At 38.2% G+C, this 13,000-nt stretch overlaps 2 protein-coding genes and 1 long non-coding RNA gene across 10 annotated transcripts; 1 reads left to right on the top strand and 2 right to left on the bottom strand.

The window, feature by feature from the left end:
• Positions 1-2,088: 2,088 nt before the first annotated feature.
• On the bottom strand, positions 2,089-8,268 carry LOC132788336 (ecto-NOX disulfide-thiol exchanger 2). 5 transcript variants are annotated; one of them, XM_060795671.1, is made up of 8 exons: positions 8,184-8,268; positions 7,965-8,127; positions 7,008-7,676; positions 6,218-6,946; positions 4,773-4,879; positions 3,482-3,589; positions 2,830-3,420; positions 2,089-2,760 (listed from the first exon to the last, which is right to left on the bottom strand). In XM_060795671.1, the coding sequence occupies exons 2-8, from the start codon at positions 7,999-8,001 to the stop codon at positions 2,488-2,490; spliced, it is 2,514 nt and encodes an 837-aa protein (XP_060651654.1). In that variant the 5' UTR covers positions 8,002-8,127; positions 8,184-8,268; the 3' UTR covers positions 2,089-2,487. The 5 variants fall into 5 exon arrangements, with proteins under 5 accessions (XP_060651654.1, XP_060651658.1, XP_060651656.1 ...); XM_060795673.1 differs by lacking the exons at positions 2,089-2,760; positions 2,830-3,420; positions 8,184-8,268 and adding an exon at positions 3,790-3,989 and having other exon boundaries at positions 3,574-3,687; positions 7,965-8,103; XM_060795672.1 differs by lacking the exons at positions 2,089-2,760; positions 2,830-3,420; positions 3,482-3,589; positions 8,184-8,268 and adding an exon at positions 3,602-3,989 and having other exon boundaries at positions 7,965-8,103.
• A 50-nt stretch (positions 8,269-8,318) lies between these two features.
• LOC132788340 (WW domain-binding protein 2) lies at positions 8,319-11,787 on the top strand. 4 transcript variants are annotated; one of them, XR_009632620.1, is made up of 6 exons: positions 8,319-8,557; positions 8,844-9,018; positions 9,275-9,638; positions 9,810-10,355; positions 10,430-10,504; positions 11,417-11,431. XR_009632620.1 is itself a non-coding variant. In XM_060795678.1 (6 exons), exons 1-6 carry the CDS (start codon positions 8,319-8,321, stop codon positions 11,621-11,623), a joined length of 1,467 nt encoding a protein of 488 aa, XP_060651661.1. In that variant the 3' UTR covers positions 11,624-11,787. The 4 variants fall into 4 exon arrangements, 3 of the variants coding, with proteins under 3 accessions (XP_060651661.1, XP_060651662.1, XP_060651663.1); XM_060795678.1 differs by lacking the exon at positions 10,430-10,504 and adding an exon at positions 11,579-11,787 and having other exon boundaries at positions 11,417-11,514; XM_060795679.1 differs by lacking the exons at positions 10,430-10,504; positions 11,417-11,431 and adding exons at positions 10,867-10,910; positions 11,062-11,143.
• Positions 10,972-12,982, bottom strand: LOC132788341 (uncharacterized). Its single transcript, XR_009632621.1, has 2 exons — positions 12,895-12,982; positions 10,972-12,775 (listed from the first exon to the last, which is right to left on the bottom strand). It is a non-coding gene; the product is annotated as an uncharacterized LOC132788341 (long non-coding RNA).
• Positions 12,983-13,000: the final 18 nt, after the last annotated feature.

Below are 13,000 nucleotides of genomic sequence, written 5' to 3'. Positions count from 1 at the left end.
TTTTTGAATAAATTTGCAATCATGGAATAATTCAATTATTCTTTACATTCATAATTTTTCATTTTATATTTCGTTACACATTTTTACAATCACACTGTGCCGGGCAGCGACGCAGACACAGCGGCAGAGATGCTGCGTCAAAGTGGGAAATTTACACTGCTTTTACTCAATGTTGTTCTTATTGTTGTGACAATTTAATCTTTATGCTGGATTCTAATAAATCGAATAAAAGATGAGGTAAAAAAAAAAAATAACGTACTTCTGACGTCAAGTGTGGGAAGAAGCTGGAGTTTTAGTCGCTTAAAATGCACGAATTTCGTCATCTCATCGTACAGGATGTGTGCACCAGTGTGAGTGTGAAGGTGAGGTTTTGTTTGTGTATGTGTGTGTGTGCCTTGGGGATGCTGTGTGCTGGGCATTGTCCTTGGCAAAGGACGCTGGTTTCGTATTTCGTTGAAGCTTACGTAAGAAACGTAAGCTTCATACGTAATCATCTGTGCAATTTCTCAATGGTGTGCGAAAAGCTTTGCTTTACGCACACGCATTCGTCTGGGAATTTAAAAAAAAAAAAAAACTATTGTTTGCGAGGGTGATTCAATTCGTTGTAAGTAAGCAAGATGTGTTTACTTGCAGCAAGTATCTATTGAATATTGTTTTCTTTTTAATGATAAATCGCAAACAGATCAAGCTTTCAGCATTAGTCTATGATTATCTGTAAGCTACTCTATATATTCTTATATATTCAGCATTAAGCATTGTCTTTAGATATCTTTCAAAATATTTATTCAGTACACCAGTTTGGTTTTATTTTGTAGTTTCTTACTAATGGATTCAAAGCGTTTGCTTTATATTTTTGTAGCATTGGAAACAGAACAGATTTTAACTCAATAGAGGTACGTTTTAATATTAATTCGCAACGAGGTAAGTATACATAGCAATATCGTTTATTGTCAAATTAGTATGAAGGCAAATTAGTTCTCAACAAGCTCTGATTCAGGCATCTAGATACACAATCTCGGAAGGCATGAAATAGAGAGATCGCATACATCTCAAGCATGAGTAATAATCATTTGCATCTAATACGTTGCCTTTGACAATTAAAAGGAGAAACTGTTAACGATTCGATTACCTAAATCATGCTGCATAGAGCCAGAACTTATCAACAGATGGAACCGTCAGAAAGATTTCAACCAATTGCGTTCCTTTTGGCTATGCAATCGAAGTTCATCAAATTCAACTAACTGAAATACCTTCATTATCAGTGATATGCAATGGAGAGATTGTTGGTGTCGGCTGGCTGGTTTTTCCACAGAGATTCAGGTGATAATGACTACTATAGAAATTAGACTGATGGATGGCGATTTCTTTATCAAACTTGAGAAACTCTAATTAATAATAATTATGAGTTCTACATACAAATAAAACTTTTTAATTGCGATTTTGGTTATGCTCGTTACGATGGTTTTGTCATTGGCAATGAAATGTGGGGTTCTGAACTTGATTTGATGAGCACGGTGATCAAATCTGCACAATATTTGATCAAAATAATGTGAAACGGTAACAAGAAAATGAAGTCAACTTATCATGGTAGATGGTAATATAATATATATGTACATATATACCTATTTTCAGGTCAGTGAAAAAAAAAACAAATAAATGTATGATAACCTTATAATTATTGTGAATGGTTGCAGTAATCTAAACGGGAGGTTTCTGAAAAAGGATGCATATTTTGATGAAGCTATTTTGTGGGGAGCCGCATCTACTAAAAAATCGAAGCGGAAACTTCACTAGTTCTATGGCGAATATAGAGAATAATTAAATTTAAATTCATGTACGAGAAAAAAAGGGCCGTTCTATTGTTTTATACAATATTAACGTTACACAAGCAAATTATAAAGCTATATAGAAATAAGTAGAAGCCTTCAAGATCAGAAAAAGAGGTAATCCTGATATCAATCTTAAATATCAATAAAGAAATTTACGAATGCTAAACAAATTCAGCTAAATTACTTAATTATCTTCTTAGTAATCGTTCATATGGGTATCATAGTAACTCTTTACTGAAAACACAATTGGTAAGTTTAGCATAAAATTAAATTTATTGGTTCGTTATTAAAAGCATTTGTATGCAATATTTTGTTTGGTGTCTTTCCATAATATGCATGATCTCTGTATACAATATATTGTAATTAGAATTTGCTTACAAAGTACATTTTAATTGTTTAAATAATTGAAACGGTAGTTCATTCTCTATGTGTAAGAGAGATAGAGTATGTGTGTGTATGTTTATGTTTATGTAAACTACTTGCACTTAGAAAACTGGTCTCATTTATGTGATTGCATCAAACACATTTTTGGTTAACATTTCAATTGGCGGTCCTCTCACCTCTCCTCACCACTTACCACTATGCGATACGATAGACGTAATTTAATTAAAGCATTTAATTGTTCTTGTTGTTGGTGTTTGTTGTTAATGCTTGGCTTTCAGTATGCCTCGCTTGAGATTGTTGCATCCAAAGAATCGTCGGTGAAACCACAGAAACTCCACTTGGATTGCTCAGACTTAAAGAGATTTGTGTATTTAGTTAAAATATTTGCGAGTTCATCGTTGCTCTTCAACTCCAGAGATTTAAGTAGCATGCTACGCAGATAGCTGGCAACACTGCCAATATCCACACCATGTGGATGCAAAACCAGATAGGCCGAGGTTAACGCAATAATCTTTGCTTCAGCCAGTGCCAGCGACTTGAATTCACTCTGTAAGCAAATTAGAATATTAATAAACATTTATAAATGAAATTCGTTAAAAACATATTCAGTTATCACCTCTTGTGTGGTCTTAACTGGAATTGCCTGCACGTTAGCAACCTTCGGGCTGGACTGTGATTTGACTTCTACAGTTTTCTGACAACTTTCTGCCGAGTTTGATTCCTGCTTCTCATCATCCTCGATCTCATGGATTTCAACGACGCCGCTTTGATGTTCAATAATACGCACATCGTCATCCACTTTATCTATATCGATAATCTCCAGTTCTGGCACTGTCTCCTTTGGTCTAGCATCCTCCTCGTTGTGACTGCATGAATCACCGCTGCTATATTCGGCATTGGAAGCATTCGAGGCGCTGTTGCTGTTGCTGTACGCTTCTTTGTCTTTTAGCTTATCGACAGTCTCCTTGATTTTGGTTTTGAGTAGCAGTTGTTTAACGCCAGCCTCTTTAAGATTGCGCTCCAGCTGCTCAATGGTCTTCATGTCCTTCTGTTCGCGTAACTTCGTCTGCAGCAACTGTGTCTGCATGTTGCGAATGGTCTCCTGCAACACCTTTATTTGTTTCTCTCGTTGCACACAATCGCTGCGCTCCACCGACATCTCATTGCGTATGGCTTCCAGTTGGCAGCGTAGCGAATCATTCTCATCCTGTAAAAGGAAATTTATTATGAATTGAACATTGAAATAGACTAAATTGAGATGAACTTACCTTGAGCCCATCGCTGTCATAGCGTGTGCGTTTGGTTCGCTTCTCATAGTCGCGGTCATCATCGGAGATTTCCATTTCGTCATCGTCGATCTGGACCGTTCGCAGTTCCTGCATGGCATTCCAAAATTATATAAATTCATTAATAACTTGTCGTGGACAGAACAGTCAGATTCCATTGCTTACGATGTTAAAAAGTATTCTAGTACCTAATTATAAAATTATATATGTATAGTTCTTATATTGAAAAATGCATCATCAAATTCTCATTTGGCTCTCGGTACTAATTGTCGATCCATTCATTTACTTACCTCTCCACAAAATTCTAATAAACTTTTGTAATTTCGGTTTCTTGTGGTTTTGCATTGTTCGATTTCTTTTTTAAAATATTATTTTGTATTTTTAGTTTCTTACTGTTTACCAACTCAAATTGCACAGCCAATCGAACGTAGTGAATCTTGCAAATGTTTTCTTGTTTTCTTTTTTTTTTTGTTGTTGTTTGTTTGTTTTGCTATTTATGAAATCTATTAATTTTTGTTGTTGTAAATTACATGTTTTGTTTTTGCCAAGTTTATGGTCATTCGTCTAAGAGTTACATTTAGTTATATAAGTTGAAATCGAAAGCTTATCAGAAATTTGTATGCAAACGCTTAGTTAAATTGCGAAAAAGTTCAGAAATAATTATACAAAATTGTCGCTAAGATATGTAAAGCATATGAGAGTTACTAGCTAAACCTGAAATGAAGAAGAAAACTGTTTCAAACATTCAAAAAAGGAACGATTAAAGACTGGTTGGTGATAATGTTAGACAAAAGTATTGAAACAGTTCCCTTTTTTATTAGTAACAATTCATTAAATGAATACTAAATACCAACACGGTTAGATAATAACAATAAGCGTGACGTCAATACACACATGTTAATTTTGGATAATGAAACTCAGGCGGGCACAAAAACAGTCGCAAATGTGTTAAATGTGGTGCAAATGAATCGTTGAAATTAACAACTAATTATTCAATTAAAAAACAAAAGGAAATTGAATGGAAACATGTTGATAGAGAGTATAGGACATGCAGACAGATACGAAGTGGTAATTGACATTAACAATACTAAATATTTGAAATTTTAGACAAGCAATAATACTGGATAATACTGGACAAGAGGATAGGGACAGCAGGCACGATATGGGCATGAATGTAGCTCTATATATAGTACGTATGTAGTAGGTTTTTATAGGATTACTTCAGCTGCTGAACTTGTTGTAATTCATTCTTTTTGAACATATTTGTACGTACCGTGGCCAATTTCTTCCATTGATCGATGTTTTTTCTTTGGGCTTTGGTGAAATGGTCCCAAACCTTCTTGTGACTAGCGGCATTGAACACTTTTTCAATCTGAGTGACTGAACAATAATGCAATAATATATAATAATATTAAGGGAGGACAGAGGGTAGATATTTTTTTTGTTTTTTTTTTGGTTTTGTTTAGTATTCATTCTTGACGCTTTTAAACTAGTCTCGGTTTTTTTTTTCTTCTTGCAAATAACATCAGTGAGAAATGATAAGTAGAATAAAACTACTTGAGGTACCCTGGTATAGATTTATGTATATAATACAGACTAGAGAGATAGAGATAGAGTGAGAGAGAGAGAGATTATACAACAGCTTATTACCTACACAAGTTTTATGTACTTTAAGGACTTCGATTTGCAGTTAGTTGTTGTTTTCGATGATGATGATGTGGTTAGTTGTTTTTTTATTTCATAATTATAGTGGTTCTTTTCTACAGACGGCCAGACAGCGGCGGTTGGTGTCTGGTCCGAGAGCTACGTTGACTTTATATTTATAGTACGACTATCTCAGTTTGGTCTACAAACCTTTTGTCTGGACTTACACTTCATACATGTGTCGTCATGTGCATTGCCATCAGATTTCGAATTGTACAGTCCTCAGACACAGAGAAACGAGTCACTGCACAGTGGCACAAAGCACAGATATTGCGATTAAAATGCAAATTTGTAAGACAATAAAATATATTGGTAAATATTTGCACAGGTAACGTATACGCATTTGAAATTTAAGTTGATGCCTAAAAGCATGCAACATTATTTTCAGTAGAAAATCTGCTTCAATGATTAAAGCCAAAAGTTGAACGGCAAAAAGTTAACTGTTCATAAAGAGAAATTTTTATAAAAGTTGATTCTACAAAGACTTTTAAACTCTTAGAAATTAGTATGAACTAAGAAATTCACAAAAAAGCATGTGGTATTATATTTTCTTTAAGTATGTGGCCACCTAAAATGCGACTCTGAATTGAAATTTTTGTTTATGACTGGAATTCTTCATTTGATCGCTTTATCATCTGTGTTTTGACCAGTATGCAGTGCTGAGATGTGGCTGGACTTTTACCTGCAGCTGTTGCTTCACTTGCGCCTTCGTCGTCTTCAATTTTGTCTTGTTTTTTCTGAGCAAATTTTAGACAGTGAAATCTTGTATGTGGAATTGATAATTGTATTTTTGTTGTTTGGCGCGATGACTAAATTGCTAGTGTGAGTGTGTGTGGGTGTGTATATATGTGTGTGTGTGTAGGCGTGTATATGTATTGTATGTGTTTTTGTATAGAGACGCTAGATGCTAACCGGGGTCGCAACAAAATCAGAGAAAAAAAAAAGAGTAGAAAGGGAGCGTACCTATAAACCCAGCTAAAACTACAGGCTAGGATAATACATAAGTGGACTTACATTGCGTAGACATGGTGCCCATCTGCTTGCGGAAGCATTCACGCGCCTTCCTAAGATCTTCCTCCACTTGCTGCTTGTCGGCATGCAAACGTCGCACATGCGCATGTGTACTCTGAATCATCGAGTAGAAGACGTTCGCATTGCGCTTGGTGCAATCGCCACGCTCCAGCCACGCTGTTATGGTTTGTATGGCCTTCACAAAGGTGTCGTTGTTGCGTAGATGCTCCGCCACTGCGGTGGCCTCATGATCCGTGTAATGCGGTATGGGTGGCGGCGACTGCGAACGTAGGCGATCCAAGGACATGCGTTCACGATGTCGCTGCTCACGCTGCAACTGTCGCTGCTTGCACTCGTAATCATATTGATCGTCGCGCGCCTGGGCGTAGTCAACATGCAGGCGGCCAAAGTTGGGTGGCTCATTGAGGCTGGTGATCCGCAGCCGGTAGCCGGACAAGTAAATGGCTCGATCAATGGCCGCCTCGTGGCGATAGCGTATGTGGCAAAAGTTCTTTTTGGACATGCGTAATGTGGTGATTTCACCGCATGACTCGAATATCTCGCGAATGACCTCCTCCGTAATGTTCTCTGGCAGTCCGCCGACAAACACTGTGCGACAGCCGGGTGGACGCTCACGTATGGTGGGTGGCGGTGCATTTGGATTGGGTGGAAACAATATGCAGTTTTTGGTCTTGATGACTTCTTTTAGTGGTGCCGCATTGCCACTGCCATCTATTAATAAAAAAGTTGTTAATTTAAGTTGTTGAATGACAATTATTAGATCAAGCCTTACCTGTGGCTAGACTTGGATCAACGCCTGCATCCGTTGGCATGCCAGCGGCAGCTGCAGCGGCTGCATAGCCCACAGCTGCATAGTTGTGCTGCATTTGTTGCATTGCAGCCGCCATCATAGCCGTCGGATCCATCAGCATTTGGGCACTTGAATTGCTGGCATTGTTCGCTGTTGTTGCGGCAACTCCGCCACTTGGCGCTGTTGCCGCAGCGGCAGCTGCCACGGCTGCAGCATTCTGTGCCGCCGGAAAATACAAGTAGCCTGGTGGCGTATGCATCAAACCGTTTAAATAGAGCTGCTGCGCATCGGGTAGGTTTAGCGTGCTGCCTGGCAATTTGTCGGCTGGCTTTGCTGCGGCAGCTGCTGCCGCTATGACATCCGGTTCATCAAGGTCGTTGTCATTTTCTAAATCCATGGGTGCGCTTCCCTGTGCATTGTGTGACTTTAGTTTGTTCACAGTTGACTTGTTTGGCGTTGATGTTGTTGCCGATTGCGACGCTGCTGAATTATTGCTGCTGCTGTTGTTGTTGCCGCTGTTATTGTTTGTTGTTGTGGTAGAGGGCGCGACCACGCCTGCCGTGGCCGTTGTAATGGCAGCCGCCAATTGATTAATGAAATTCGGATGATTTGGCAGGCTTACGCCATTTGGCATGTTGCCAAAAACAGGCACTGCAAGAGAGAATTCAGTCAGTATCCAGTATTGATTGCCGGTGGCAAAATAAAAACAAATAAAAATCAGCTGTTCAGCTGTGATAAAGCGAAGGCAACAGCAAAGCGTACATAGCAATGTCTGAGCGCACAAAGCACACACACAATTGAGGGTTTGGTATTTTTTTCCAATTGTTTGATTTGTGGGGTGCTCTTCATTACACACAATGATAACTTTAGTTGCAGTTACTTGATTATCTTATTATGCATAGGAAAATAACAGTTTTGCGAATATATGCAAGTACTCACACATATTATCGGCCAAATTTGCAAAATTGAACGCCATTTGGAAGTTTTACGTGTTATGCGAACAACGAACTACGCGAAAAATACCATTTTTGGTATGTGGAAAAATAGAGACAAGTCGTTACGCTACGTTAAATCGGAACACGTTTGCCACTTGCTGCGCGCACTAGAAAGAAACGCATTGCTTTTCCAATCATTTTTGATTATTTTTTATGTAATTACTTTGCTTTTAATTCGGTTTCTTCACTAAATCTTTCGTGGCCCCGTCAGAAACGGAGCGAGCGACCGTCGTGCTCCCCGTAGCAACTACTGCACTTTTATCTGCGAGCCAGGGCTACAGTAAATAACGTGAATATTATGTGGTATTTTTTAGGCATTCCGTTGCGGCATCGCAATACACAGTGTGTACACACTGTTTATGATTCATCAGCTGTCGTTAGTTCGAGAAAGTTGAGAACGAAAACAACACGTAAAAAGAACGCAGTTTACAACAAGTCGGTTAAATCTTTATTGTTTAGAGCATTACAAAAACTTTTCGGAATGTCGATCAACACGGCACACGCCAATAATGGCGTGCTAATACACGCAGGCGAATAGTAAGTAGAAAGCCTTTTCCATCCAAATAGCTAAATCTGACGTCATTGATTATTTTCTAAGCTTATTCCGGTTGTTTTTCTATTGTATTATTAATTTATGTATATATACATATTCATGTGTATTTAATGATTAAGCTGTACACAGCTGAATCTAGAATTAGAACTGGGTGGACGTGTTCTTCGCCATAAATTGTGAAAATAAACAGCTGCCGCTAATTTGTGATAAGATGTGGTGAACTGTACTAATCCAAAAACAATTATGTATCTTGCTTTCTTTTCGCCGCAGCATTTTATTGCACAGCGATAGTGTGACCATGGACTTCTCGGGGCAGGATAATCCACTGTTCCAGGGCTCCAAGCAGGGACGCATCTATTTGACGTCGCATCGTATGATCTTCAACAACAAGAAACCAGCCGATACGATGCAATCCTTCAGCGCACCTTTTGTGGCTCTATCGGATGTAAGTATTTTATTTAATTAATAGTCAGCGGGCTTGTGACTTGGATTGTAACTGATTAACTTAACTTATCTTGACGAAGAAGTTCACCAATAACCAACTTAACGGATTAATTTAAATTTTAATTGATGACATTTTGGAAATCCCCTTCGTATTGCACGATTAAATGTAGTTGTAGGTTTCTCGCTGTTTCTATTTGCACTATAGGCTTCTATATATAAATTACTAAACTAATATTCACTCCTTTTATATCTTGCAGGTGGAGATCGAGCAACCCGTATTTGGTGCCAACTACATCAAGGGTAAGGTGCGCGCCCAGCCGAATGGCAACTACGTGGGCGAAGTGAAATTCAAGCTCTACTTCAAGGCTGGAGGCGCCATCGAGTATGGTCAAGCATTGCTGCGTGCTGCTAAAACAGCGCAGGGCAACTTCCATCGCGGAGGCCTAGCTGGCGATGATCCACCACCCTACGCACCGGCTGGCGCATGGCATGAGGCGCCACCACCGGCGTATCAGCCGCCACCCGGCTACTATGGCTGGTTGCCGCAGCACGATGCCTTCAGTGGCCCAGCTCCGAATACGGTGTACATCAGCGACAATCCGCCGCCGTATCCGGGCATCAGTAAGTAGTGAATAATAATATTTCTATTGAATCCACTCGGCTTTTGTTAATGTACAGCAACAATTGGCTATGAAATGCGTGCATGACAAATCATTAATCGATAGCACGCTTGCTCTCTTAACTCTAACGCACCATTTGCACACTTCCATTTCTTTTCAATTCCATTTTTAGTACCACCAACTAATCCACAAGCACCGCAACCGCACCAACAACCGTACCAGCAACCGTATCAACAACCGCAGCAGCCACCACAGCAGCAGCCAACTGAACCTACTTGGTATGGTTTTTCAGCGCCACCAGATCAGCAACCACAGCAGCCACAACAGCCTGGCTATGGAGCACAAGGCTGGAACGGTGGCTATGCTCAGCCGCCACCATATGCGTCCGTTGGTGGTCCAGCAGGGGGTCCACCTTATGGCGGTGGTGTTCCGGCTCAAGTTTATGGAGGCGGCCCTGCTGCTCCCTATGGAGGCTACAATCCCAATATACCCAGTGGTTTCATGCAACCCGGCTTGCAGCCAGCAGGCTATCCCGGACAGCAGCCGAATGGCTATCCCGGCGGTATGCCACCACAGCAGCAACCAGGTGGCTATCCACCACAGCAACAACCTGGTGGCTATCCACCACAGCAGCAGCCAACAGCTTCTGGCTCTGCTGCCAATGCCGCGGGAGGTGCGGCATCTGCCAACTTTATGGGATTCAGCTTGCCACCTGGAAGTGAGTATAAATCAGCATAGAACTTGTTTATGTATCATTGTTAATCCCCTCATTTGTTTTTATTTTTTGTCTAGACTAATTACTCATCTCAAGCAAGAAAAGAATCTCATGCGATGTCATATAGCACATAATTTATTCGTTCTTGAAAAGTTAGTTAAGTTTACAGTTTAAAATTTTATTTTTTATATAACATCTTAATTTTATAGTTAACATATGAGATTAATGCACATTATTAATTTTGGTTTTCGAAAAGATAGTTAAATGTTTTTTTTAAATTGTATTTTCCCAGTCCGTTTATGATTTAGTAGTTATCCAACATAATTAAGAGCTTTTTATATCAGGTTTAAATCAGAATAGGTATTTTTATTTTCAACGCGACAAGTTGTAGGAATCATTATGCATTAAATGTTGTGGCTAATTTATTCAACGAAATCTAACAAGTTACTAAACACAAATTATCTATCACTTTTGCCATCTGAATCGAACTTTTCTTTTTAACTATTTTTCACAGTGTAAACTGCAAAAATTACTGTACCGTTAAACCGCAAAAACCAAGTAAGATCTTGTAAGCTGTGCTTCAAAATTATAACAAAAGCCGAGCCGAAGAGTTTCGAAATTATTTTCTTTTTGTTTAGTTTGTATTTAGTAACTTGGCGTAACGATTTCTTTCTTTCTTTCATTCTTTTTTGTCATGCAAACTTTGCAGGAACCAGCAGCACACAATATTATTATTATCCCAATCGTTATCCAGTTGCAAGAACCTTGTGTTTTATACCAATACCTGTTATATATCCATAAAAGGACTGTAAGACATTGTAGCTTTAAGTAGCAAATATTGGTTAATTACTTGTAGCATTTACTTTTGTAAGAAGACTGTTGCTTCATAAGAAAATTTAGAAAAGAAAATTTAACAATTCATTCATATTGGTTCAACTATCTTATGAACTAACGTCAGCTACTTTTAATACTTTATCTCTGATGTGTGTAACATACATTTTATGTATAGAAATAAGGCAAATTCTATGCTACAGAAGTTAATTGTATTTTCCTCGTTCTTATAGATTCAAAGGAAGCTGAAGCTGCGGCCAGCGCCTACAATACACCCTACAACCAAGGACCTAGTGCACCCGGACCCAATGATTTACCGCCATCCTATAACGTAAGTAATTTATAATCTTTTATAAATGCTTTTTTTTACTAACAGATAATTTTTTTTTTTTTAGAATTTGCCACCCAGCTACGATGATGCATCGAAGAAGCATCAATAATAAAAGCTTCTGTTAACAATAAAATATTATAAATATATAGTAGACCACAAAACGGCTCATTCCACAATCCTTAAATTGTGCAAGGACTTGTATAGCATACGACTTAATCGCCTAAACAATTGTTTATAAAATTTTGCTTCGTTAAATATGCACTGCAAAAAGTATTGATTCAGCTATTGTGTTTTAAATCGCATCTCAAAACTAATGAAAAAAGCGCGAATAATCTGTTGTTGTTTTTTGACGCTTGTTGAATTTTAAACATTTTTGTATTTGGTCTGAAATGCAGTCACAAGTATGTAATTGTTTCTCTTTTTATACAAATGTTATTTAACTATTTTACAAATGAAAACATAGATCTATGCAGACCAACTAAACATTCCACTTGAAATCCAATATCAACAGAAATGTTGAAATTGACTTTAGTTTTGGAATGTGCAACTGGTCTGATTACTCTATACATACTATATAACGAATATAATTGTACATGAAATATAAATATTTGTGTATCTATAATACTATAACAAAGTTAAATGCATTTTTTGTGTGGTTGCTTCCTTCGGAATATTGCTTTGGCTTTCGATGGTTGACGCTTGCATTTTACTGGCAAGCTGAGAGATTTCCGTGCAGAAGAAGCATCGAGATTGTAGAATTCCATGTTGATAAAGAAGTTACTTCCTCGCTTGAATTGAACACAAGTTGATTTTAAGGGAAACAGAATTCCGCAACATTAACGATGACTTGCACGATAGCCAGCTCCAAGTGCGGGTTATCGTTCAAGTTGCAAATTTCTGAACCATATTCCTATGCTCAATTTTTACACATTCACACTATAGCAGCTCCAGCGTATCTATAATTCTTGGCAGGACATTGCGCCGTGCTCACTGCTTCGAATAATGCCATAGCATGGGAGCTCGGCCACGACCACTTGATGAGTCATCTTTTTGTTGTCTATTTCACTATTCGAAGCATTGCAAACTACGGAACGATATCCTGCATACTTATAAATATAAAATAATTGGATTAGAAGGAAATAAATTTAGTGTATAGACAATTTAATTTGGCTGTTGTGTACACCAAATTTGCAACAAGTATTTTTTAAGGACCGTTTTTAATGCATACAAAATTATACTTGCGTGTCAAACTCTGCAACACCTGTTGAAAAAAGAAAATTATGATTTTATGAAATACATATTTTTTTATTTTCTTCATAGAAGATTAAAGCAGCTTTCGTCTAGACATTTGCAATTATGTATATAATAAGTGTTACTTACATATTTGTACAGACAAATTGAAGCAGAGCTTTGAAATAATGGCAACCTGTCAGCGTGGGGTCCACAAGGATAATAATGACTGTCTGGCGCTGGCAGCTTAGAATTT

The sequence above is a fragment of the Drosophila nasuta genome, chromosome 3 (genome assembly GCF_023558535.2).
Source record: "Drosophila nasuta strain 15112-1781.00 chromosome 3, ASM2355853v1, whole genome shotgun sequence".
Classification (NCBI taxonomy): domain Eukaryota; kingdom Metazoa; phylum Arthropoda; class Insecta; order Diptera; family Drosophilidae; genus Drosophila; species Drosophila nasuta.
Note: the sequence above shows the minus strand (reverse complement) of the source record. Positions and strands in the feature narration are given on the sequence as shown.

What these genes read in the sequence shown, in the direction of transcription:
- LOC132788336 (XM_060795671.1), bottom strand. Translation starts at nt 8,001, where the DNA reads ATGGCGTTCAATTTTGCAAATTTGGCCGATAATATGT. An exon ending in ATGACAGCGATGGGCTCAAG is followed by an intron (nt 3,421 to 3,481) that starts GTAAGTTCATCT and finishes TTCCTTTTACAG; the next exon opens with GATGAGAATGATTCGCTACG. An exon ending in CAGTTAAGACCACACAAGAG is followed by an intron (nt 2,761 to 2,829) that starts GTGATAACTGAA and finishes ATTTGCTTACAG; the next exon opens with AGTGAATTCAAGTCGCTGGC.
- LOC132788340 (XM_060795678.1), top strand. Translation starts at nt 8,319, where the DNA reads ATGTGGTATTTTTTAGGCATTCCGTTGCGGCATCGCAATACACAGTGT. An exon ending in ATTCAGCTTGCCACCTGGAA is followed by an intron (nt 10,356 to 11,416) that starts GTGAGTATAAAT and finishes TCGTTCTTATAG; the next exon opens with ATTCAAAGGAAGCTGAAGCT. An exon ending in ATTTACCGCCATCCTATAAC is followed by an intron (nt 11,515 to 11,578) that starts GTAAGTAATTTA and finishes TTTTTTTTTTAG; the next exon opens with AATTTGCCACCCAGCTACGA.